Source organism: Moschus berezovskii, chromosome 14 (assembly GCF_049115385.1).
Source record: "Moschus berezovskii isolate FMDL1 chromosome 14, NW_MosBer_1.0, whole genome shotgun sequence".
In the NCBI taxonomy this organism is placed as follows: Eukaryota; Metazoa; Chordata; class Mammalia; order Artiodactyla; family Moschidae; genus Moschus; species Moschus berezovskii.
Genome location: NC_142473.1, coordinates 50103513 through 50126495, shown reverse-complemented (window position 1 = coordinate 50126495; position 22983 = coordinate 50103513). Strand labels below are relative to the sequence as shown.

Genomic DNA, 22983 nt, shown 5'->3' with positions numbered 1-22983 from the left:
AAAGAGCCCTTCAATGGTCTACACTTCCCCACATGCAAACATATAACCTGAAGGTGCACAGGTGGCTCCAGTGTGGGGTTTGTTGTTATATTTGATTTGGGTCACCATTGTCTTGCTTTGGTTATATCGGGCAGGCAGTGCCACTGAGGAGTTACAACTGCTTTGTTTGCCAAATGTGGCATAACCCAGGCTGTTCCAGCATTAAGAGAATCTTAGTGAATTTGCATCAGACAGATTGAAACAAGTTGATACCAGGTGCCCTGTGAAAGGGATCTTACATTTGGGGTCTGCCTTTGAGGCCGCAGGCATAACAGAATAGTTGAGGACCTGCCATGCCCATGTGAGATTTTCTGTTTTCATAGCATGTAGACAGGCATGACAACTGGGCAGTGGGTCCGGGTGCCAGCTACTGCTTGACTCAAGCAAACCGCGTAATTATTTGTCAGGTGGCAGTGTTGGATCCAGGGTGACAAAGAGAACCATGGTGGTTCTTCCCACTTCCTGAACTTCTCAGGTTCTAAGGTGTGCCTGCTCCAGCTATTAGTGCTGTTAGTCTCCCTCCCAGTCATGAACTCGGTGTGTCCCATCCCAGTGTCTATAACTTCACTTTTTCTCTAATCATCCCCCACCAGCACCAGGCCTTCCGTCCAGAGGGATCAGGCAGGAGAGGAACAAAAGCAATTTTACAGTATTTATAGAAACCCATTATATCCCACATGTTGGCTTGTTGGGGAGTTGTCCAGCATTGTACTCAACCAAACGATTGTTATTTTCACGAGCTATGGCCTTGTCAGTCCAAAAGAGAATCCAGGTATCTGATCTGAATTAAGTTTGAATCCCAAAGTCCTTTTATGGCTGACCTGCCACCTGGAGGGTGTATCAGTCAGGGTCACCTGGCGTTGCTTTTCAGGAGAGAAAAGCATCATGCCCAAGAATGACCAGAATACAATCCTGAAACTTCAAAATAGTTTTTTATAGAAGCTTCCATCCCTTTCATCCTAATCATTACCCAGGAGGTAGCCAAAGAGAGATGAGCATGGATTGTCACATTTTTTGACTAAACTGCTCCTCTAAGGAATGTAGACCAGGAGTTAGTGAGGGATGTAGAGTCAGTAATCTTTCTTATTTAATTTTCAGGGGCTAGTCCAGAGATATTTTATTTTTTGCATATCTGAAAATGTCTTAGTTTTCTATGAACTTGAATGAGCACATTTGATTTTCTTCATAATATTTTGGTTATCCTCTTAGAGTTCTGAAGAGTCCGCTGCCTGCTAGCATTGAATCTCGTAGAAAAGTCTGAAACCAGTTGGTTTTTCCCCTTTAATATCCTTACTGTTTAAAAAAAATGGGGGAGGGGGCTATATATCCTTCGAATTTTCCCTTTGGCCTTTGTTGAATTTTCTTTAACAATATTTTTCTGGGGAAATGGTGTGCCATTTAAGTATGTAGGTTGTGCTTTTTTTTTTTTTGGTAGGTTTTCCAATCTTTAGTTTCTGCTTATCTATTTGACTTAATTTTTTTTCAGGATTACTAATTATGCTTATGTTGGATCTCTTTTGTATTTCCGTAATTATGGACAATGCTTTATGTATATTCTTTAATCTTTTAAAACTCACTCTTCTTTTGCTGGATCTTTCTAACTTATGCTACATATTCCTAAGTGTATTTTTAGCAGTTGTGACTTCTTTTAATGTGGGCTTCATTCTATAATTTTTTTCTTCTGTTACTTTTAAGCTCTGCCAAATCATATTTTAAACATTTTATTTATAAAATAAAATATACAGAAAAATAAATAAAACTACTGAGGTTCAGTAGTCAGGTTCAGAAATTGAATTTTTCCAGTAAACTAAACTCCCCTCAGTTATCCCTCCCAAATCACAACAGCTTCTCTCCTGTTCAAGAAGTAAACATCTTGACTTTTACAGCAGTAATTTGTGTTTCCCTCTATAGATTTATATAATATATGTAATCATAAACAATATATTTGAATTTTGCTTGATTTTGAACTTTCTATGCAGGGATCATACTTTATGTATTCTTTTGTGTAATGATTTTTTTTTGCTTAATGTTATGATTATAAGAGTCATCTAGTTGTTTCACGTGGCTGTTTTTACTCATTTTTATTGCTATGAAAGATTCCAGTGAATGACCATACTACCAACTATTGCTAACCTGAAACAAATAGACTGCCAGATATTTCTCTGGGAAAAATGGATTTATTCAGGATCCGCAGAGAATTGTAATTTGGGGTCTGTAACCATGATGAGCCATGTGCAAGTCTCTACATGGCAAGGAAAGGAGAACGTGTTTATAGAGAGGAAAAGGAAGCTGGGGGGCTACAGCAAACTAAGAGTCTGGCTTTTCACTGGCTGTGTCCTTGCTAGGAAAGAAGTCCTTGTTGGGCAGAGCTATCTTTGCAGGGTGTGAGATCTCCCCCTTCTGGTCTCCCAACTCTATTTAATTGAGGTTTGTGTTTATTATAGGTGTCTTCTGTGCTGTGCTGGACTTAGTCGCTCAGTCTATTTTGTTGGTGGACTTTTGGATTGTTTTCTTTAATGATTAGAGCTGCTATGGGTATTTTAAAACATGAATTGTAAGACAGGTGTTTACGCATTTATCTCCAGTAAATAATGTCTGACTCTTTGCAACCCCATGGACTGTAGCCCACCAGGGTACTCTGTCCATGGGATTCTTCAAGCAAGAATACTGGAATGGGTTGCCATTTCCTTCCCCACAGGATCTTCCTGACTCAGGGATTGAACTCCGATCTCCTGCATTGCCAGGGGAGTTCAAAAGCTACCCACTCCAGTACTCTGGCCTGGAGAATTCCATGGACTGTATAGTCCATGGGGTCTTAAGAGTCGGACATGACTGAGCAACTTTCAATTTCACTTTCTTTACCACAAGCACCACCTGGGAAGCCCATTTTAATACATGGATTGTAAGACAGGTGTGTACACATTTATCTACAGTAAATAATTAGAAGTGGAATTATTATATTATTGGGGATATCCCCAAGGATTACACCCATTATGCTACCACTGGCTGTGTGTAAGAGTTCTTGTTACTCTATTCTTGTCAATTTTGTCAAGCTTAATTTTTAAAATTTTAGCCAATCAAGTGTGGTTTTAGCATATGACTATGTAGACTGTGTAGAACTATATGACTATATGACTGTGTAGAACTGTAATTATTTCTTCCTTGAACTTGGCAGAAATTTCTGGTGAACTTCTGGCAAGTGATGTTAGCCATTTTATCTGAAATTTAAAACTTACTGGCAAGTGTCTGTTATTATCTGCTTAATTTCTAAGACATATCTAGTGTTTAGATAGTCATGTTTCATTAATTACTATATTTTTCTATTTTTGTTGAGTTTATTTCGCCATTATTTTTCTAAATTCTTGAGTTGGATGTTTATCTCATAAATATTTCCTTCTTTTCCAACAGACTTCATTAAGTCGTTAAGTTCATCCTACAAATTTTGATATTATATGTGGTATTTTTGTTACTTTTGAGTTTAAAATATTTACCTTATGATTTTTTTCTTCAACATATGGATTATTCTAAACTGTACTACTTAATTTTCAAACAGAAGAAGGGTTTCTTATTATCTTCTTATATTTAACCTCTGGCACCGTCATCTGAGAATACACTGTACATGATTTCAGTGTTTAAAAAGTTGTTGACATTTGTTTCATGGCCCTTATATAGTCAGCTTTTAATATGTGTTCCATAGTGCACTTGGAAAGATTATGAAAAGTTGTGGGTTGCAGTGTTTTGTATCGGTTAAGATCGTTAGTTCTGTTGTTTAAATCATCTGGTATTCTTAATGATTTTTTCCAGATAATTCTATTATTGTGAAAAATATGTTAAAATCTCTGCTATAGTTACAGATCTGTGTATTTCACTTTGTAGTTCTGTTAGTTTTTATTTTCTATATTTGAGACTTTTATTAGTGACCACAAATTTAGAATGATTATTTCCTGATGAATTCTTGATAGTATTTTATGTCTCATAATGCTTTTATGTCTTATGTCATATATGCTTTTACCATAAGGTTTGTTTTGTGTGATATTTATGTACCTTGTTTCATAATTATTGGGACTGTTGCCCCACCACATTTAATGCGTATTTCATGTAGACAGTAACTGAAAAACATTATATACCCAGCACCTATATAGGCATTCAAATGTTGAATAGCTAGGTGAACAGAAGGTGAAAATTAAAATTAGTTGGTAGGGGGCAATCATCCATTCCAGAAGGTTGAGTTTAACATACTTCATCAGTTCATAGTATTATATATATATTTTCTTTCTCTTTTAAAAATTTTTTATTGAAGTATAGTTGATTTACAGTGTTGTGTTAATTTCTGCAGTATAGCAAAATGACTCAGTTATACGTATATATGTATTTTTATATTCTTTTCCATTATAGTTTATCCCAGAATATTGAATATAGTTCCCTGTGCTATAGAGTGGGATCTTGTTTATCCATTCTATATGTAATAACTTGTATCTACTAACCCCAAACTCCAAGTGCATTCCCTACACAGCCTCTCCCATGGTAACCACAAGTCTATTCTCTATGTCTGTGAGTCTGTTTCATAGATAGGTTCATTTGTGCCATATTTTAGATTCCACATATAAGTGATATCAGAAAGTATTTGTCATTCTCTTTGATTTACTTCACTTAGTATGATAATCTCTGGGTCTATCTATGTTGCTGCAAATGGCAATTTTTCATTCTCTCTCATGACTGAGTAGTATTCCATTGTGTATATATACCACCTCTTCTTTATTAATTCATCTGTTGATGGACATCGAGGTTACTTCCATGTCTTGACTATTGTAAAAAGTGCTATTATGAATATAGGGGTGCATGTATCTTTTCAAATTATAATTTTATCTGTATATATGCCTGGGAGCAGGATTGCTGGATCATATGGTAATTCTATTTTTAGTTTTCTGAGGAACCTCTCTCCTCTTTTCCATAGTGGCTGTACCAATTTACATTCTCACCAACAATGTAGGAGGGTTCTCTTTTCTTCACACTCTCCAGCATCTGTTATTTGTAGAGTTTTAAATGATGGCCATTCTTCTGTTGTCAGGTGGTACCTCAGTGTAGTTTTGATTTGCATTTCTCTAACAATTAGCCATGTTGAGTACCTTTTCAGGTGCGTATTGGCCATCTGTATGTCTTTGGAGAAATGTCCATTTAGGTCTTCTGCCATTTTTTGACGGGGTTGTCTTGTTGTTGTTGAGTTGTATGAGCTGTCCGTATATTTTGGAAATTAAGTCCTTGTTGGTCACATCATTTGCAAATATTTTCTCCCATTCTGTAGCTTGTCTTTATATATATATATATATATATATGTGTGTGTGTGTGTGTGTATATATACACACATACAGTTTCCTTTGCTGTGCAAGAGCTTGTAAGTTTGATTAAGTCCCATTTGTTTATTTTTATTTCTGTTGACCTAAAAAATCATTGGTATGATTTATGTCAAAGAACGTTTTGCCTATGATCTCTTCTAGGAATTTTATGGTGTCTTGTCTTATATTTAAGGCTCTAAGCCATTTGACGGAGAAGGCAATGGCAAGCCACTCCAGTACTCTTGCCTAGAAAATCCCATGGATGGAGGAGCCTGGTGGGCTGAAGTCCATGGGGTCGCTAAGGGTCGGATGCGACTGAGCGACTTCACTTTCACTTTTCACTTTCACACATTGGAGAAGGAAATGGCAACCCACTCCAGTGTTCTTGCCTGGAGAATCTCAGGGACGGGAGAGCCTTGTGGGGTCACAAGAGTCGGACACGACTGAAGTGACTTAGCAGCAGCAGCAGCAGCAGTCCCAAACTCCAAATCCAACCCTTCCCCACCTCCACTCCTCCTTGGCAACCACAAGATTGTTCTCTATGTCTGGAGTCTGTCTTACAGATAAGTTCATTTGTATCATATTTTAGATTCCACTTATAAATGATATCATAGGGTGTTTGTCTGACTTAGTATGATAATCTCTAGGTCCATCCATATTGCTGCAAATGGCATTATTTCATTCCTTTTATGGCTGAATAATATTCCATTGTATATATGTACCACATCTTCTTTATCCATTCCTCTGTCCATGGACATTTAGTTTGTTTCCCTGTGTTGTATACTTTGACTTTTAACACTCAACATCATAGTTCTAAAATCTACTTACGTTGCTGTGTTTTTAATTCTAAGGATTCAGTTGCTTCCGTTTTCCTTGGGGTGCTTACATATTTTATTTATTCCTGGACCATAATTCTGTTCTGTTCTGTTCAGTCGCTCAGTCGTGTCCGACTCTTTGCGACCCCATGGACTGTAGCCTACCAGGCTTCTCCATCCATGGGATTCTCCAGGCAAGAATACTGGAGTGGGTTACCATTTCCTTCTCCATAATTATGAACCTGTAATTCATGATTAAGGAAGGGATATATTCAACCCATAAACATCTAGAAATAATGAATATTATATACCTCGACTTTACCCTATTTGTGCTCATTTTTTAAGCTTCTGGAGTTACCCTACACTCCCATATCACAGGTCTCTTGTGTGCATGCTCTCTATCATGAGATAAAGTTCATTTATCTTTAATCTCTCTTCCCTTCAGGTTGGAACACTGTGGTTTGACTTCTCTCTGTTGTCAGGATCTCTGTTCTACTCTTAGCAGCAACCAAGGCCTGATAAAAATAAGCCTGACAATGAATACCTTAGAGCGTGAAGGAATTATCAAGTTAAGTGAAGTCTTGGGGTCTACTGAATGTAAACTACAGGTTCTAGGGTAAGTCTTCATTGGCTTCTCAGGGGAGAAGTTTCCTGGAATGAGGCATTTGGGGAGCCACTCATTAATGGCAAGCCTCAGCATCAACCTGATTGTGAATCCTTGGGTATTTTCCAGGCCCTTATTTGTTTTTCTCAAATAGAAGAGTGAATTTCAAGAGATGCAATGTAGCGTAGTAGTTAAGAGCCGAGAACTCTAGAGCCAGACTATCTGAGTTTGAACTCTGGCCCTGCCACTTACTAGATATTTGAACTTGTACTAATTTCTTCCTTTGTCTGTAAAATTGGTGAAATGACAATATTTACTCATAGGGTTATTGTGAGTATAGATCACCTGAGTCCATGCAGGCAGTGTTTAGAACAGCGGCTAGCACATAATAAACAGTGTATGTGTTGGCTGTTTTCATAATCATGAACAGAGCTATTTTGCTTGAATAGGAAAAGTCTCTTGACAGATCCTTTAAAAATCTTAAATCTGTTTTCCCTTTATCTTTTGTACTCTATTTTCCTTCAACTTCTATGTCTCTCAGTGTATCTCTTTTTCCTTACCTGCTGCCCAGCCATGTTAATATTCTCTCTCTACGAACAGGTCTTTTCTTCCCCTGAAATAAACTCTTCAGAGAAAGTAAAGGGCTATGGGAAAATTGAGAGGTGTTTTTGTGGCAAGAAGAGGTGTTCCCTTGTCTTCTCAGGTTGTGCAGAGAGGCCCTTGATGAGGAAGCCCAGACGCTGCTGGAAGCTGTGGGGAGTAGCAATCTACGCCTGGCTGTTAAGCAGGACTGTAATGATCATGAGGGAGAAGATGGTTCCTGGTGGCAGTGTTTCTGATTTGAAGAACCTGATGTTCTTCAATGAAGTAATATAAAGGCCTCAGAGTGACAAGGTGGGGTGGGAGGCTCTTAGCATCAGATACTCCGTGCCCAGACATATAGCATGTGATGTCTGTCAGATATGGATTAGTCACTTCTCTGTAAAATGTCTGTTCTACTTCACATGGGAGTTAAGAGGCTACAATAAAATGGAAAACATAAAGCTCTGTGGAAAATATAACATGGTTTGAGTTGAATACAGAATTTAAGGATTCAGATGTGAGAAGCCTGGAAATGAGACTGGAGAATGGGCCAGGGAAGATTATGTTAAAGCCCCTTAGTTTTCTTTCTCTCCATGCCTGCTGCCATGGCTCTCTTCACAGCCTCACCATCTGTAGCACATTTTATTGAATGCTCCTCTGTGTGTTCTTGGGACCAGTCGGGGCAAAACCACTGAGTGTTTTCTTAAAATGCAGATTTCTGAGCTCCATACCAGATTTATTGAATTAGATTACTGGGTGAGGTTCCCAGACACTGGCATGTTTAATAACTTCCCAGGCAATTCTTTGGTACATTACTCTTTAAGAATAACAAGTCTCAATAGAAATAGGAGTTGCCTTTTCACTGTGAAGATAAATGAAGATATGAAGATTATTGGAGTTTCTAGAGCTAAATACAGATTCCTTCTTTTGGCAGAAACATGGTATACTAAAATTTTCAGTGGGAGAATGTCTTGCCATGCAATTTATTGCCAAGTAACAAACCATCCAAAAACATAGTGGGTTAAAACAATAACCACTTTATTATATCTCATGACTGGATGAATTAGAATCCAGAAAGGGCCCAGTTAAGCACTTCTTATGCTCCACATGACATCACCTGGAGTCTTGTGGTGATATTTAGTTGACAGTCATATTGCTCTGCTCTTTAAGACTGAAGAGGATTTCAGTCACATGCCTGGTGCCTTGCAGAGGATGACTGGCTGGCAGGCTGGGTTAGGCTGGGCCCCTCTTCCCTCCAGTCTTAGGGCCTCTCCAGCAGGGATGGAGTAATGAATGGAGGTTCAGGCCTTGACAAAGTCAAGGGGAAGTTGCCAGTTCTCTTAAAAGGTAGGCCCAGAACTGGCATAAAGTCAATTCTCTATTACTCCATTGATCTAAACAGTCCAAGCCAGTCTAGATTCAAGGGCAGTCACTGGTTGGTGGGAATAGTGTTAGAGAATTTGTGGCCTTCTGTAGTCTACCACACTCTTATCCTTTTTCTCCCTGTCTGTCTCTTTGCTGGTATAATAGCTCCCAAGTCAGCATAGCAGGGCTGGAGACAAGAGTGAACCATGGCAGTTAGAAGGGGGCAGATGGCAATCGGGTGAGAATTTACAAGTAGTGTTCCTGGAGCTGATATATGCACACAGAACAGTGATGACAGGTGGCATTTGGCAGAGATGACACCTAGAGAAGGGTCAGTATGAGGTTAACTCCCAGTGATACAGTTGTGCTGGCTAAAGAAAGCTAGCCTCAGGCTGTTATAAACACAGAAAATAAAGCATACATCAAGGAAGTGGCATTCCTTTCATAGGGCAGCCCTGAGCTGCAGTGAGCAGCATCTTATCCTTCATAAACAACAGGATTTCCAAGCTTCCCCAATAAAACTCCAACCAAGGAGTAATAAATGCTGCTGCTTTTTTTTTTTGGTTGCACTGTGCAACCTGTGAGATCTTAGTTCCCTGACCAGGGATTGAACCCTGGCCCATGGCAGTGAAAAAAGTGCCCAGATCTAACCACTGGACCATCAGGGAATTCCCCAAAACTGTGTATAATCACGGTGATGTCTACCAAACATTCAGATAAAGGAAAATTCTTTTGTCTTTTTAACTAAATTTCAGATTATTACAGAGGAAGAAAACTTTCCCATTTCATTTTATAAAGTTAGAAAAACTTTGATAATAGAACTTACAAAGATAATACTAAAGAGAAATTTATAATTGTTTGTCACATGAATATATACTCAAAGATGAAATATATTTAAAAATTATTTCTAACAGTTAAAATATACCATGACTATTGTGATTTGTAACAGAAGTACGAGAGGACAGGTACTAGAAGTAATTTTATAATTTATTCCATTAGTTGACTGATGGAGAAAGACCAAATAATCATCTTAATATATATTGAAAGGGCATTTAATAAAATTTAGTCTTTTTGGTCACGTACTCCCATAACATAAAGACTGTTTACCCTGAGCTAACAGTATACTGGAAGCAATGCCATTTACATTTTGCACACGTGCCTGGTATCACTCAACTGAACAGGTATCACTGCTATCAGGTAACCCATGGACCAGGATCAGGATGAGGCAAGTAAGGCACTTATTCTTCTGGTTGTGCAAGTTCCAGGTCAGACACCATCTTTATTTAAATTTTTAACATTTGGTTATCATGGATATTTTTGCTCTAATTTTTATTTTTAAAAATATTCCACTAAAATATTATTTATCTTCATTCCTGAGGGGCTTTTTGGCACTCCTTAAATTTTGTGCATCAGGAAAACCACTTTCCTCATTGTAAATAGAGCTCTATGTTAGGAATGGTTTGCAGTTTTAAATAGTATAGTTAAGGAGTCAAATATGATAGTGAAAGAATCAAATAGGGCGGTCAAAACAAATGTTGTTTGATTCTTTACATTTTGTCTGTTTTCTTTTTACAGACTTAAAAATTATTTTTATTTCTATTATCTTTGAATTTGCTTTGTTAGTATGCTAACTTAAATTAGATTCTTATTGATTTCCAACCTTCTCTTTTATTATAAGCATTAAGACTATAAATTTCCTTCTATTTGCATTTTAATTGAATTCCCATCATTGACCATGGAGTCTTTACTGAAGTAGAGTTGATTTACAACATTATATAAGTTTCAAGTGTTCAGTTCAGTTCAGTCGCTCAGTCGTGTCTGACTCTCCACGACCCCATGAATCACAGCACGCCAGGCCTCCCTGTCCATCACCAACTCCCGGAGTTCACTCAAACTCATGTCCACAGAGTCAGTGATGCCATCCAGCCGTCTCATTCTCTGTCGTCCCCTTCTCCTCCCGCCCCCAACCTTTCCCAGCATCAGAGTCTTTTCCAGTGAGTCAACTCGTCGCATGAGGTGACCAAAGTATTGCAGTTTCAGCTTTAGCATCAGTCCTTCCAATGAACACCCAGGATTGATCTCCCTTAGAATGGACTGGTTGGATCTCCTTGCAGTCCAAGGGACTCTCAAGAGTCTTCTCCAACACCACAGTTCAAGTGTACAACATAGTAATTCACCATTTTTAAAGTTTATATATTCATAGCTATGAGAAAGTATTGTCTATATTCCCTGTGTTGTACAGTATATCCTTGTAGCTTATTTATTTCATACATAGTAGTTTGTCTTTTAACCCCCTGCCCCTATATTGCCCCTCCCTCTTTTCTCTCCCTCCTGGTAACCACTCATTTGTTCTCTGTATCTGTGAGTCTCTTTTTTGTTGTATTCACTAGTCTTATTTTCTAGATTTCATATATAAGTGATATTATATCATATTTATCTTTCTCTGTCTGACTTCTTTCACTAAGCATCCTTCTTTCACTATCACCCTTCAAGTCCATCCAGAATATGAACTGTTTTCATTAGCATTCATATCCAAATATTTTTATTTACACGAATTTATTTTTCTGTAACCCACATGTCACATGCTGCTGCTCCCCTGTCCCTGGGATTCTCCAGGCAAGAACACTGGAGTGGGTTGCCATTTCCTTCTCCAATGTGTGAAAGTGAAAAGTGAAAGTGAAGTCGCTCAGTTGTGTCCTACCCTTAGCGACCCCATGGACTGCAGCCTACCAGGCTCCTCCATCCATGGGATTTTCTAGGCAAGAGTACTGGAGTGGCTTGCCATTGCCTTCTCTGACATGTCACATAGAAGTGTGCTTATAAATTTTCAAACTTAGGCATTTTTAAGGTTACCTTTTTGTTATTGCTTTTAACCTAATAGAGTTCAGATAATGTGTTCTATATGGAAACATTTTTTGAAATTAGTTAAGATATAATTCAAGGCCTAGTATATAATCAATTTTCTACATATGCCTGAAAAGAATATGTGTATGTATGTATATATGCCCCTTAAATCAAGCTTTTTAATTATTCAGTTCAAATCATCTTGTACTAATTTTTCCTGCTCAAACTATAAATTATTCAGAACATTTTCTTTAACTCTTTTAATGGAAAATTTTTCTTTTTTTCTTAGAATTCTTTAAAAATTTCCTTTAGATATTTTGAGGCTATGGCAATGGGTAAATGTAGTAGAAATATGTCACAGGCAGCTTTGAGCTCACATGCTTTCAGCTTAGCAACCAAGGAGAAAAGATTTCTTTTATTTCCCTGCTTTAGTTTTAAATGTCTTCCAAAGACTCCAATTGGTTCATTGAGAATCCAGTGATGTAGTAAAATAATTTTCAAGGATTTTAAATCATGGCTCTTATACAAATGCAAAATGAACCCTTATTAAAGAATATTATCAATTCATTAGAGAACCAGTGAGATGCTGGTTAACAAAGCATTTGAGGAAGAAGGATTTATAGATCCATCATGAAAAACATTAAAAAGATTTTTAATTTTTATATTGGATTATAGTTGACTTATAATGTCCATTCTAAAGGAGATCAGTCCTGGGTGTTCATTGGAAGGACTGATGCTAAAGCTGAAACTCCAATACTTTGGCCACCTCATGTGAAGAGTTGACTCACTGGAAAAGACTCTGATGCTGGGAGGGATTGGGGGCGGGAGGAGAAGGGGACGACAGAGGATGAGATGGCTGGATGGCATCCCCGACTCGATGGACATGAGTTTGAGTGAAGTCCGGGAGTTGGTGATGGACAGGGAGGCCTGGCGTGCTGTGATTCATGGGGTTGCAAAGAGTCGGACACGACAGCAACTGAACTGAACTGAACCTTATCTAAAAGTCCAGAATGAAAATAATAGATTGCAAATCCAAAGACTATGGAAAGAAGGTGAAAAAGACAATAGCAGCAAATAAAATCAAGATAGAGGATGAGCAAAGAAAAAGGCTAGTTCTTTCAAAAGATAAACTTCTGGCAAGAGTGATCACATAAAATAAAGCAAAACAGGATATGGCTATTGAAAAAATCAATTTTCAAGTTGAACAAAAATGGTAATTTTAGAAAAAAGTATATCTTACAAAAACTAAGTCAAGAAATTAAAAAAAATCTAACTAGACTGAAAAACTAAGCGAAATTTGGGCAAAAATCTCCTCAGCTAGGTATGGGAGAGAAAATATTGGCTAAGACCTTTTATGCTTGGAAATGTAAAATTTCTAAGTATGAACAAACAAAATTCATTAATATATTTAAAAACGAATACCTCCCAAACAGGTAAGTTTACTTCAGAAATAAATTAATAGTGAATATACTAAAATTATGTTACTATTTAATAAAAAATTGTTACTGTAAACTGATGTGATCCACTTAAACTTTCATTTCTATTCATGCATGCTAAAAAAAAAATCACAAAACCTTAGAAGAGCCCTTATTAAAATCAGAAGCATCATAAAAAATGCCTTTTACTACCCTTTTCAAGATTAAATGCTATGGCGATAAACAAATGTAGCATTATTCACACACAGAGTCAATACAGTAAAAAAGAAAAAAATGGTTTTAGACCATTTCCTCTCAGGAAACGAGAGTTCACTAATTTACTCTTCACACTTACTTCCATTCAGAGACTATCATAAGGAACAAATTTGAATCGTGTAATTCGTTTGAATGAACCCAGAATGTTTTGTTTTCCTGAGGTCTGCCTCTTCTCTCAAGGTTAAGAGGTGAAGCCTTTAGTGTTCTTTGCTTGCTTAGGTGCGACTTTGACAGGTGTCTGCGTGCTTTCACATTTGCCTTTACTTTGTCCCTGAGGTGACTTTCTGTTCAATACTTATCTGAAAGGACGGTTTCAATACTACGCAACTACGAGTCCTTTGAAGGCTGAAAAACGGAAGAAAATAGAGAAGGGAAAGATGGTGCATCCAAAGAAGGGCTCCCTCTCCTTCCTATTCTACCAGGGAACCTTCCACTTACCAAGTTCTCTCACCCCTTGGCAATGCAAAATATCTTATACATTTTATGTACAAAATTCATTTAAAAACTTTAAAATTGTTCTTATTCCATTTTTCGATTAATTTTTCTGTTTGAATGTGGTTTGGGTAACTTGGAATGCATTAAAATTCTTCTCATTAAGAACAACGGGGAACATTTTTTGTTTCAACCTAACGGCTTTTCATTTCACAGCGGAGCTTTCAGGAATCAAAAGAATTGAAGCCAAGGATAGGTTAATCAGCCGAAGTTTAACGACTGGAAAAAAAGTTACAAAACCGTCAACCTTCCTCGACGTCGGCGGGACTACGGCCCCGGCACCACCAACCAATCACAACCAGCAAGAGCCGAGCAGGCTGAGGGAACCAGATCAGAGAGGCACAAACCGGAGCGTTCCGCCTGCGCAGCGGGGGGCGAGAACTGCGGTTCCGGGGTTTCGCGACGACGCCCCGCCCAACCAGTAGGAGCCGCCCTCGACCAGCGGGCTCAGAAGGCACGACGACTGCTCGCCTTCGCCGCACACCGCCGCTGACCGACCACCCGACCGGCAGACATGGTGGAAGCGGATCGCCCGGGGAAGCTCTTCATTGGGGGGCTCAACCTCGAAACTGACGAGAAATCCCTCGAGGCCGCGTTTGGCAAGTACGGCCGCATCTCCGAGGTGCTGTTGATGAAAGATCGAGAAACCAACAAGTCCAGGGGCTTCGCGTTCGTCACCTTCGAAAGTCCGGCAGACGCCAAGGCCGCCGTGAGAGACATGAACGGCAAGTCCCTGGATGGTAAGGCCATCAAGGTGGCCCAGGCCACCAAACCGGCTTTCGAGAGCGGCCGGCGGGGCCCACCCCTGTCCCGCAGCCGGGGCCGCTCGAGGGGCCTGCGCGGGGCCCGCGGCGGCGGCCCGCGGCGCCCCCCGTCCCGTGGAGGGCCTGCGGATGATGGCGGCTACGCGGGCGACTTCGACCTGCGGCCCTCCCGGGCCCCGCTACCCATGAAGCGCGGGCCGCCGCCACCGCGGAGGGCCGGCCCACCTCCCAAGAGGGCCGCGCCGTCGGGCCCGGCTCGCAGCGGCGGCGGTGGTGGAATGCGCGGGCGGGCTTCGGCCGCGCGAGGGCGAGACGGCTATGAGGGCCCGCCGCGCCGGGAGCCGCCGCCGCGCCGGGATCCCTACCTGGCTTCCCGGGAGGGGGGCTACTCTCCCCGAGACGGCTACTCCAGCCGCGACTACCCGAGCGCCCGCGACCCCCGGGATTTTGCCCCCTCGCCCAGAGAGTATACCTACCGCGACTACGGCCACTCCAGCGCCCGGGATGAGTGTCCATCGAGAGGCTACGGCGACCGAGACGCCTACGGAGGGCGCGACCGCGACTACGCGGATCACCCGAGCGGAGGCTCCTACCGAGACCCCTTCGAGAGCTATGGGGACCCCCGCAGCGCCGCCCCCGCGCGTGGGCCCCCGCCATCTTACGGTGGCGGCGGCGGCCGCTACGAGGAGTACCGCGGCTGCTCGCCCGACGCCTATGGCGGCGGCCGCGACGGTTATGCTGGGGGCCGGAGCGAGCGCTACTCCGGGGGCCGCGACCGGGTAGGCAGAGCGGATCGCGGGCTGCCGCAGTCCGTGGAGAGGGGGTGCCCGCCCCCACGCGAGTCTTACAGCCGGTCTGGCCGCAGGGTCCCCCGAGGCGGAGGCCGCCTGGGGAGCCGCTCGGAGAGAGGAGGAGGCCGGAGCAGATACTAAGCAACAAACCTTGGGACCAAAACCAGGTTTCAAAGAAGCTCAAGAGAAGAAGAGCCTGTTCTGTGGTAACTACCCAAGGACTAGTGCAAGGAAGAATTGTTTTTCACTTTTTAAGAGTTTCCTGTTAACTACTTTTACATGATTATTTTTGTGTGTGTGCATTTGAGAGGAAAAAGTTTAAACTCGTTTTGATTTCGTTCTGGAATTGTTAACGTTTCTTTCAACAAGCTCATTTAAAAGCATACGATTTGAACCTGCTTACTAGTCGTCTTGTATTTCCAAGTAGAAATTCTCCTAAAGTCTTCCTTCCTTCTAAATTTTCCTGATAAATGAGGCCGAAAGCTCTAAGATCTTTTAGAAAGATCTACTCACCTAAGATGGAAAATTGGATCATTCTTTACATTCAAATCCAGCTAGATTGGAGGGGGGAGGTTGAGTGGGAGGGATTGGTGTGTGCGACTCCTGAGATTTCAAGGTGTCTTTCAAACTAAATCTCAGTGTTACCTGTATTAAAAAGCAAACAACTGACAGCAACAACAGAAACCGCTTAGATCAATATATATAAAGAAAGTTCTATTTACAAGTAAGTCTTTAAAAAAAAAAAAAGGAAATTGCTGGGCATATTTTGCCTTTTTTCGTACTTTGAAATCTGCAGAATTTCCTATTCCCTTGCTCCCCAAAGTACCACTCTTGTGTTGAACTAGGATGGAATACTATATTAAAGATTTGGCCAACCAACCACAAAGCTGCAAACCACCCCTCTTAAAATCAATACCATTCATTTTCACCACCAAATTATTAACAAATATATAGAAGTGATAGAAAATATATCATTGGTGGATTTGGAAATCCAAATGGCTTCTATTCCAAACTGCAAGCTACTGCCCTTTGGCTCTAGGAAATTGGAAAATTGGTCTTCTCCTCACTAGGGGTGGAAGAATCAAAAGTAAGCATCATTAGAGCTCAGAAACTCAGAGAACCCCTGAGAGCTTGGTATTTCAACATCAGAGGAACTCAGTGTAGTATGAGGCACTTGGGTCTTCCTGTCCACAAAAGGCAAGTTGAGTGGTCCATACATTTATGGTGGGGAGAAGGGCTTGAACACAGACTTTAGAGGCTTCCTCCAAAGTGGCTCACTAAGGATATGAGAGTCTCCTTTGTTTGCCCCAAGTGCAGGCTAAGAAACATCTTTTCCATTCAGCTCCTGTGGAATTTCTCTGTTTATCTGAAAGAAAGGTAATTGTACAGTAAAGACCAAATGAAGAATCGGGTCAAAATATTAGCCATGTTCAGTGTAATAATGGCTGGAGAAACAGATGAACACATGAACAGCAAAAGTACTTAAAAGAGATCAGAATATAACATACATGATTCTAAAACCATGATTTTTTTGGTTAAATAATAAAGTGAGTGAGTTAAAGGAAAGGCTGTGGTAGTGGCCCAGAAGATCAAAGGCAACTAATAGCTCAATTAAAAAAAAGATCCAGGAATTAATCTGGTAAAAATGTGTAAGACCTTTATGGAAAAAATGTTAATTTTTATTTAAGGACATAAAAGAAGTCTAAATAAATGGATTCATGCTATGTCATGGTTGGGAAGGCTTTATCATAACTATTCTCAACTTTGCCACATTAATATGGACAATCAATACAACTTCAAGTGAAATTACATGATTTTTTTTCCCCACACAGCTCCCCTCCCCTCTTTCCCAGTAATACCATATGTTTGTGTTGACCAACGATGGAATTCTAAATAAAAGATTTGGCCAGTCAGCCACAAAACTGAAAAAAAAAAAAAAATAGCTCCTGTTCACTGCCAACAAATTATTAAGAAACAGATTTTTTGAAAAGCACTAATGGGAGACTTAACTAATCCTAAAACTTACATGGTCGAATAAAGAAAAAAGCAAAACAAAAAGCAGAACAATTCTGAAAAAAAAAATTAGAACTTTATCAGTTACCAAGACTTACTAGAAAATTCTAGTAAGTTAAGCTGTGTGACATCTTTTGACAAATTAAAGATCAGTAGACCAAAATAGCCTAGGAACAGGCCAAGCTGTATGTGAAAATATATGATAGCTCTAAAAGTTAGTGAAAGGATGGACTTTTTTCAAATGGCTCTCTTTGCAAAAAGATAAAGTGAGATTTTCTTTAACAGCATACACAAAAATACACTAGATGGTTTGAAGATATAAATGTGATATGAAGAGGAAAAAACACTTGAAGAAATAAATCATACTGAGGTAGAGAGTTCCTTTAAGATAAAAAGCACAAACCTAGGAGGAAAATGATGCAGTTTTCCACATTAATATTTTTTTGTAATAAAAGTCACTGATAAAGTGAAATACTAAACCATAGATTGGAAGAATTGGTTTCCGTTGAAATAATTTTGAAAAGAGTACTTAGAAAATGAAAAAAAAAAGTGGGCAAAAGAACTTAAGCTTTCTGATAGATGTGTAAATTGACACAATCACTTTGGAAATGATTTTGGCAATGCCTAGTACAGTTGGAGGATACATATCTACGACCCAGAAAATCTGCTTCAAGGAGAGGACCTAGAGAAATTTGCACATGTACACAAGGAGATATGTACAGGATTGGTCTTTACAACCCTTGAATGTTAAAAAGGTAGAAAACCTATTGGAGAGGATCAACTGAGAGTCATTCTTACAGTGAAGTTCAATGTAGAAGCTAATGTGAATCAACCAGATCCACAAGTATCAACAGGTAAATATCAAAATATTTGTTGGGTGAAAAAGGCAAATTGCATAATACAGGTATAGTAAAAAGAACAAGAGATTGGAGTAATAACATAAAAATGATATTTAGTGTGAGGAGGAAAGGATGGGATGAGGACTGAGGTTTAGATGAATTGTATTTTATCTCTTTAAAAAGAAGGATTTTAAGCAAAGATGACAATGTTATTTTAATTTCTATAGTCTATGCATTGGCATCTCTTAATTGTATAATTTCAAAATGCTTTATAATACAAATGTTAGTATGAAAAGGAGAGCTTAATAAGCCCCAGAATATAATGACTATTTAAAAAAAAGTTAGCTATTGAATATTATTCTGAAACTGTCTAATCTTGACAGTGGTCTTCCCTCCCAGCTTTGTTCTTTATGTGTGGGTAATGCCTTACTCTATTTGATTCAATTTATAGAACTTTCCTATACTAGACCGCGTTTGTGGCCAGCTCATGATAAATACAAGGGTAGAAATTTTATATCTGAGAACCAAATCTTAGATGAAAATGCAGTTTTCCCTTTGATATTCTTTTTAAAGTGTAATAGTGGTGAAAACCCTTTTTCCAGTTAACAGAATAGTTACTTCTGAAGAGCAATGTTATGGGTATTGAAACTGCTAGTAAATAGCTTTTTTAAAAGTGAGATGCAAACATTAGGAAATAAAGATTTAGCCAGAACTTAAATGAGCTCAAGAGATCATAGATTACAAAGGCTGTGGGTTTCTCATGTATGTATATAACAGACGCAATATTTCCTCAGTGCAAATTAATGTATTAAAACTATCTTTGTAGGAAAGTATGCAAGAGAGCTAGTCAATTAAGATGTTGTTCATATCTCTTTCATGAGAGGGAGAGAGATGGGGGGAGCACATGAGTGCAGAACAGCTGTTTTGCAAGACTGATTCACTGGGAATAATTTAAGGAATGTGCATCTCATAAGCAAAACTTCTATGTTCTCTGTCTTGAACTTGTCTCAGCCCATTTCTGAGACCCCTTCTCCACATTCCTTCTGTCCAAAACGGTTCCAGAGGCATCCAGACTGTCCATGTGACAGCTGACAGTATTGCTGAATATTTCCCCATCAGGTGAGGCCCGAACTCTTCGATCTCTGATTGCAACCTGAATCCTGGGGTTTTAGAGTTCTGGAGGGATACTTGTTTCCTGTAGATCAATAGCTCCCTTTTACTCCTTGCTTCAGGACAGGTAAGATGGAGAATTTTCTGGCTGTATTTTTCCAAACTGGGATATTTCTAACATTCTCAACCTTAGGTTTATGTGGGGTCCATGCTGCCTCCCTTTTTATTCTTTACCTTTAGTGTTATGTGATTGTCCTTCTCTTTCTACAGAGAGGTTTCCTCTTGGGGGACGGTTAAACTCTGTTCTCTTTGGATCATTTCTCAAACTCAGCAAGTAGACTGTTGCTTTTGCTGTGCACACGTGACATCCAGTGGTTCTGAAAAATCCTTTCAGAACCTCTGTTCTGTTTGCATTGATGTTATTTCTGAAGTTAATTTATCTCATAATGTAGCACATCTAAGAACTCTTTAAGGATGATTATGAGTCCAGATATTTTGTGGGTGATTTTGAATATGAGTGTCAAGTACAAAAGTAAGTAAACTCTAAAGGAGGTACAGAGGAATGATGACCATGTAGAATGTATTCCACTATCATATTTACAAAATAGTCAAGAAGAATGAAGAATCTGAGGATGCATTATAAATTTTTAGGGAAGAAATTAGGAAAAAATAGTATAGCTTCCCCACAATGTTTGGAGGCTCCTTGTTAGAGTAGAAGGGTATATTCTGGTCACAGTATGAGTCCTCATTCTGTTATTTGACTTGGGCAATTACCTTCTATAAATTTGACTTTTGGTTTTTTTCATATGCCAGTGCCGATAATGATAGCGTTTAAGGCATGTAAGCACACAGCATGGTGCCTGAAATGATTGGGGTTCATTAAGTGGTAGTGCCACAGCATGCTACACACAGCAATGGCAGTTTATCGTTGCCATTGACTAGTAAAACTGCTTAAGTATCAGAAGTCTTCAGGAAAGTTCAGCTGGAGAGTTTTACTGTATTCATTCAACTTGAAATCTTGAAGATGTACTTGACTCTTTATGCCCCAATTTATATCCTGCTGCCTCTGCCATAACTTCTTGACAGCTAAGGTGACCAAGAACCTGCATCACCAGGCTCAATGTCCCATTCCTAACCAGTTTGGAGCGAGTCAGATACATGTTATTGTTAAGATGATCCCTTTAGGGAACGGAGTCAGGAGTGGGAGCGGGATAAAATAGGTAATCAGGACTAAGAGGAACAAGCCTCCAGTTCTAAAATAAATAAGCCACAGGAATGTAACATGCATCATGAGGCATACAGTCAAGAATACCATACTAATGTTGGGACACTTTTCTTGGTAAGTCGCTTCAGTTGTGTCTGACTCTGACCCTATGGACTGTAACCTGCCAGGCTCCTCTGTCCATGGGATTCTCCAGGCAAGAATACTGGAGTGGGTAGCCATTTCCTTTTCCAGGAGATCTTTGTGACCCAGGGATCGAACCTGTGTCTCCTTGGCAGGCAGATTTTGTCTGAGCCCAAATCAGTATGTAGTACACCTGAAACTAGTGGCTCAGACGGAAAAGAATATGCCTGCCATGTGGGAGACCCAGGTTCAATCCCCGGGTCAAGAAGATTCCCTGGAGGAGGAAGTGGCAACCCATTCCATTATTCCTGTCTGGAGAATTCCATGTACAGAGGAGCCTGGTTGCCTACAGCCCTTGGGGTCGCAAAGAGTCAGACATGACTGAGTGATTAACACTTCTACAGTTGAAACTAACAATATTGTACATCAAAATATTTCAGTTTTTAAAAAGTGAGAGGTTAAAGACCTTGAATTCCTTCAAATCCAGTAGGGTTTAGAATTATTACTTTCTGGCATAATTGACTTGGATTTTATCTCATAAATGAAGTAGCTAGTACAATGTTGGCTCTTGTTGCTCATTGCTCATGGTTGGGATTTGAAGCAGTTGAGGTCTTGATAATAAAGTGTATCAGCCTTGACCCCTGGCGGAGATTTTTGGCCAGCCCAACTGTCAAGGACTAGAGAAAGCAGAGACAGTAGAATATAAATAGAGGCTGCAAAGGTGTTACTGTGACTAACACCAGGTCTTAAGATATTACAGGGCTGGGGTCAAAGTCTCGGAACTGAAGCTGTGTGATAGCAAACTAATGGCAGGATATGCTAAGTCATTGTTCATGATTGGGACGTGTTAGCTCTTTTCTAACATAACTGTAGAGGCAGCTGTTGTCCAACCTGTGTAGCTGATCAGGACTAAGTGCCTTAACCAGTTTCCATTGAACTTTTCATAAGGCTAGTCTTTTGTGGGCAGAGAAGGCAATGGCACCCCACTCCAGTACTCTTGCCTGGAGAATCCCATGGATGGAGGAGCCTGGTAGGCTGCAGTCCATGGGGTTGCTAAGAGTCGGACGTGACTGAGCGACTTCACTCTTTTCACTTTCATGCATTGGAGAAGGAAATGTTAACCCACTCCGGTGTTCTTGCCTGGAGAATTCCAGGGACAGGGGAGCCTGCCGTCTATGGGGTCGCAGAGAGTCAGTCATGACTGAAGCAACTTAGCAGCAGCAGCAGTCTTTTGTGGGAGGCCACTCTGCTGGGGGTTTTGGACAAGATCATTCTTATGATTTAGCTAAGAAATGGAAACACTGTGATGAACAAAAGTAGAGAATTATTAACCCCCAAAGGGATTTAATGTACAAAGGGGAAGATAGACCTTGGTTAAAAAATGTAAACTTTTCCTAGCACCACTTATTAAAGAAAATATCTTTTCCCTATTGTATATTCTTGCCTCCTTTGTCAAAGATAAGGTGCCCATAGGTGTGTGAGTTTATCTCTGGGCATTCTGTCTTGTTTCATTGGTCTATATTTCTGTCTTTGTGCCAGTACTATACTGTCTTGATGACTGCAGCTTTGTAGTACAGTCTGAAGTAGGAAGATTGATTCCTCCAGCTTCATTCTTCTTTCTCAAGATTACTTTGGCTCTTTGGGGTCTTTTGTGTTTGCATACAAATTGAGAAATTTTGTTCTGGTTCTGTGAAAAATTCCATTTGTGATTTGATAGGTATTACATTGAATATGTAGATTGCATTTGGCAGTATAATCGTTTTCATAATATTGATTCTTCCAACCCAGGAATATGGAATACCTCTCTGTTTATGTTTTCTTTGCCTTCTATCATTAGTGTCTTATACTTTTCTGTATACAGCTCTTTTTTCTTCTTAGATAGGTCTATTTCTAGGTGTTGTCACAATAGTAAATGGGATTGATTTCTTAATTTCTCTTTCTGATTTTTCATTGTTAGTGCATAGGAATGCAAGTGATTTCTGTATATTTACATTGTATCCTGTGACCTTATTAAATTCACTGATTAGCTCTAGTAATTTTCTGATAGTATCTTTAGGGTTTTCTATGTATAGTAGCATGTCATCTGCAGTGAGAATTTTACTTCTTCTTTTCCAATCTGGATCCATTTAATTTCTTTTTCTTCTCTGATTGTCATAGCTAGGACTTTCAAATCTATGTTGAATAATAGTGGTGAGATTGGGCACACTTGTCTTGTTCCTGATCTTTGAGGGAATGTTTTCCATTTTTCACTGTTGAGATTAGTGTTTGCTGTGGGTTTGTTGTATATGACCTTTATTATGTTGAGATAGGTTCTTTCTTTGCCCATTTTTGAAGAGTTTTTACTGGACAGGTGTGT

The 22983-nt window shown here is 39.7% G+C and overlaps 2 protein-coding genes across 3 annotated transcripts in view; both read left to right on the top strand.

The window, feature by feature from the left end:
• NLRP14 (NLR family pyrin domain containing 14) overlaps nt 1-7630 on the top strand; it is a 35293-nt gene extending 27663 nt beyond the window's left edge. For both annotated transcript variants that reach the window (XM_055422535.2, XM_088843460.1), the window contains exons 10-11: nt 6633-6803; nt 7495-7630. In XM_055422535.2, the coding sequence (XP_055278510.2) occupies nt 6633-6803; nt 7495-7630 (307 nt within the window). The remainder of the gene's footprint in view (nt 1-6632; nt 6804-7494) is intronic.
• Nucleotides 7631-14279: 6649 nt separating this feature from the next.
• On the top strand, nt 14280-15461 carry RBMXL2 (RBMX like 2). The gene has a single exon (XM_055422534.2). The coding sequence runs from the start codon at nt 14280-14282 to the stop codon at nt 15459-15461; it is 1182 nt and encodes a 393-aa protein (XP_055278509.2).
• The last annotated feature ends 7522 nt before the right edge of the window (nt 15462-22983 follow it).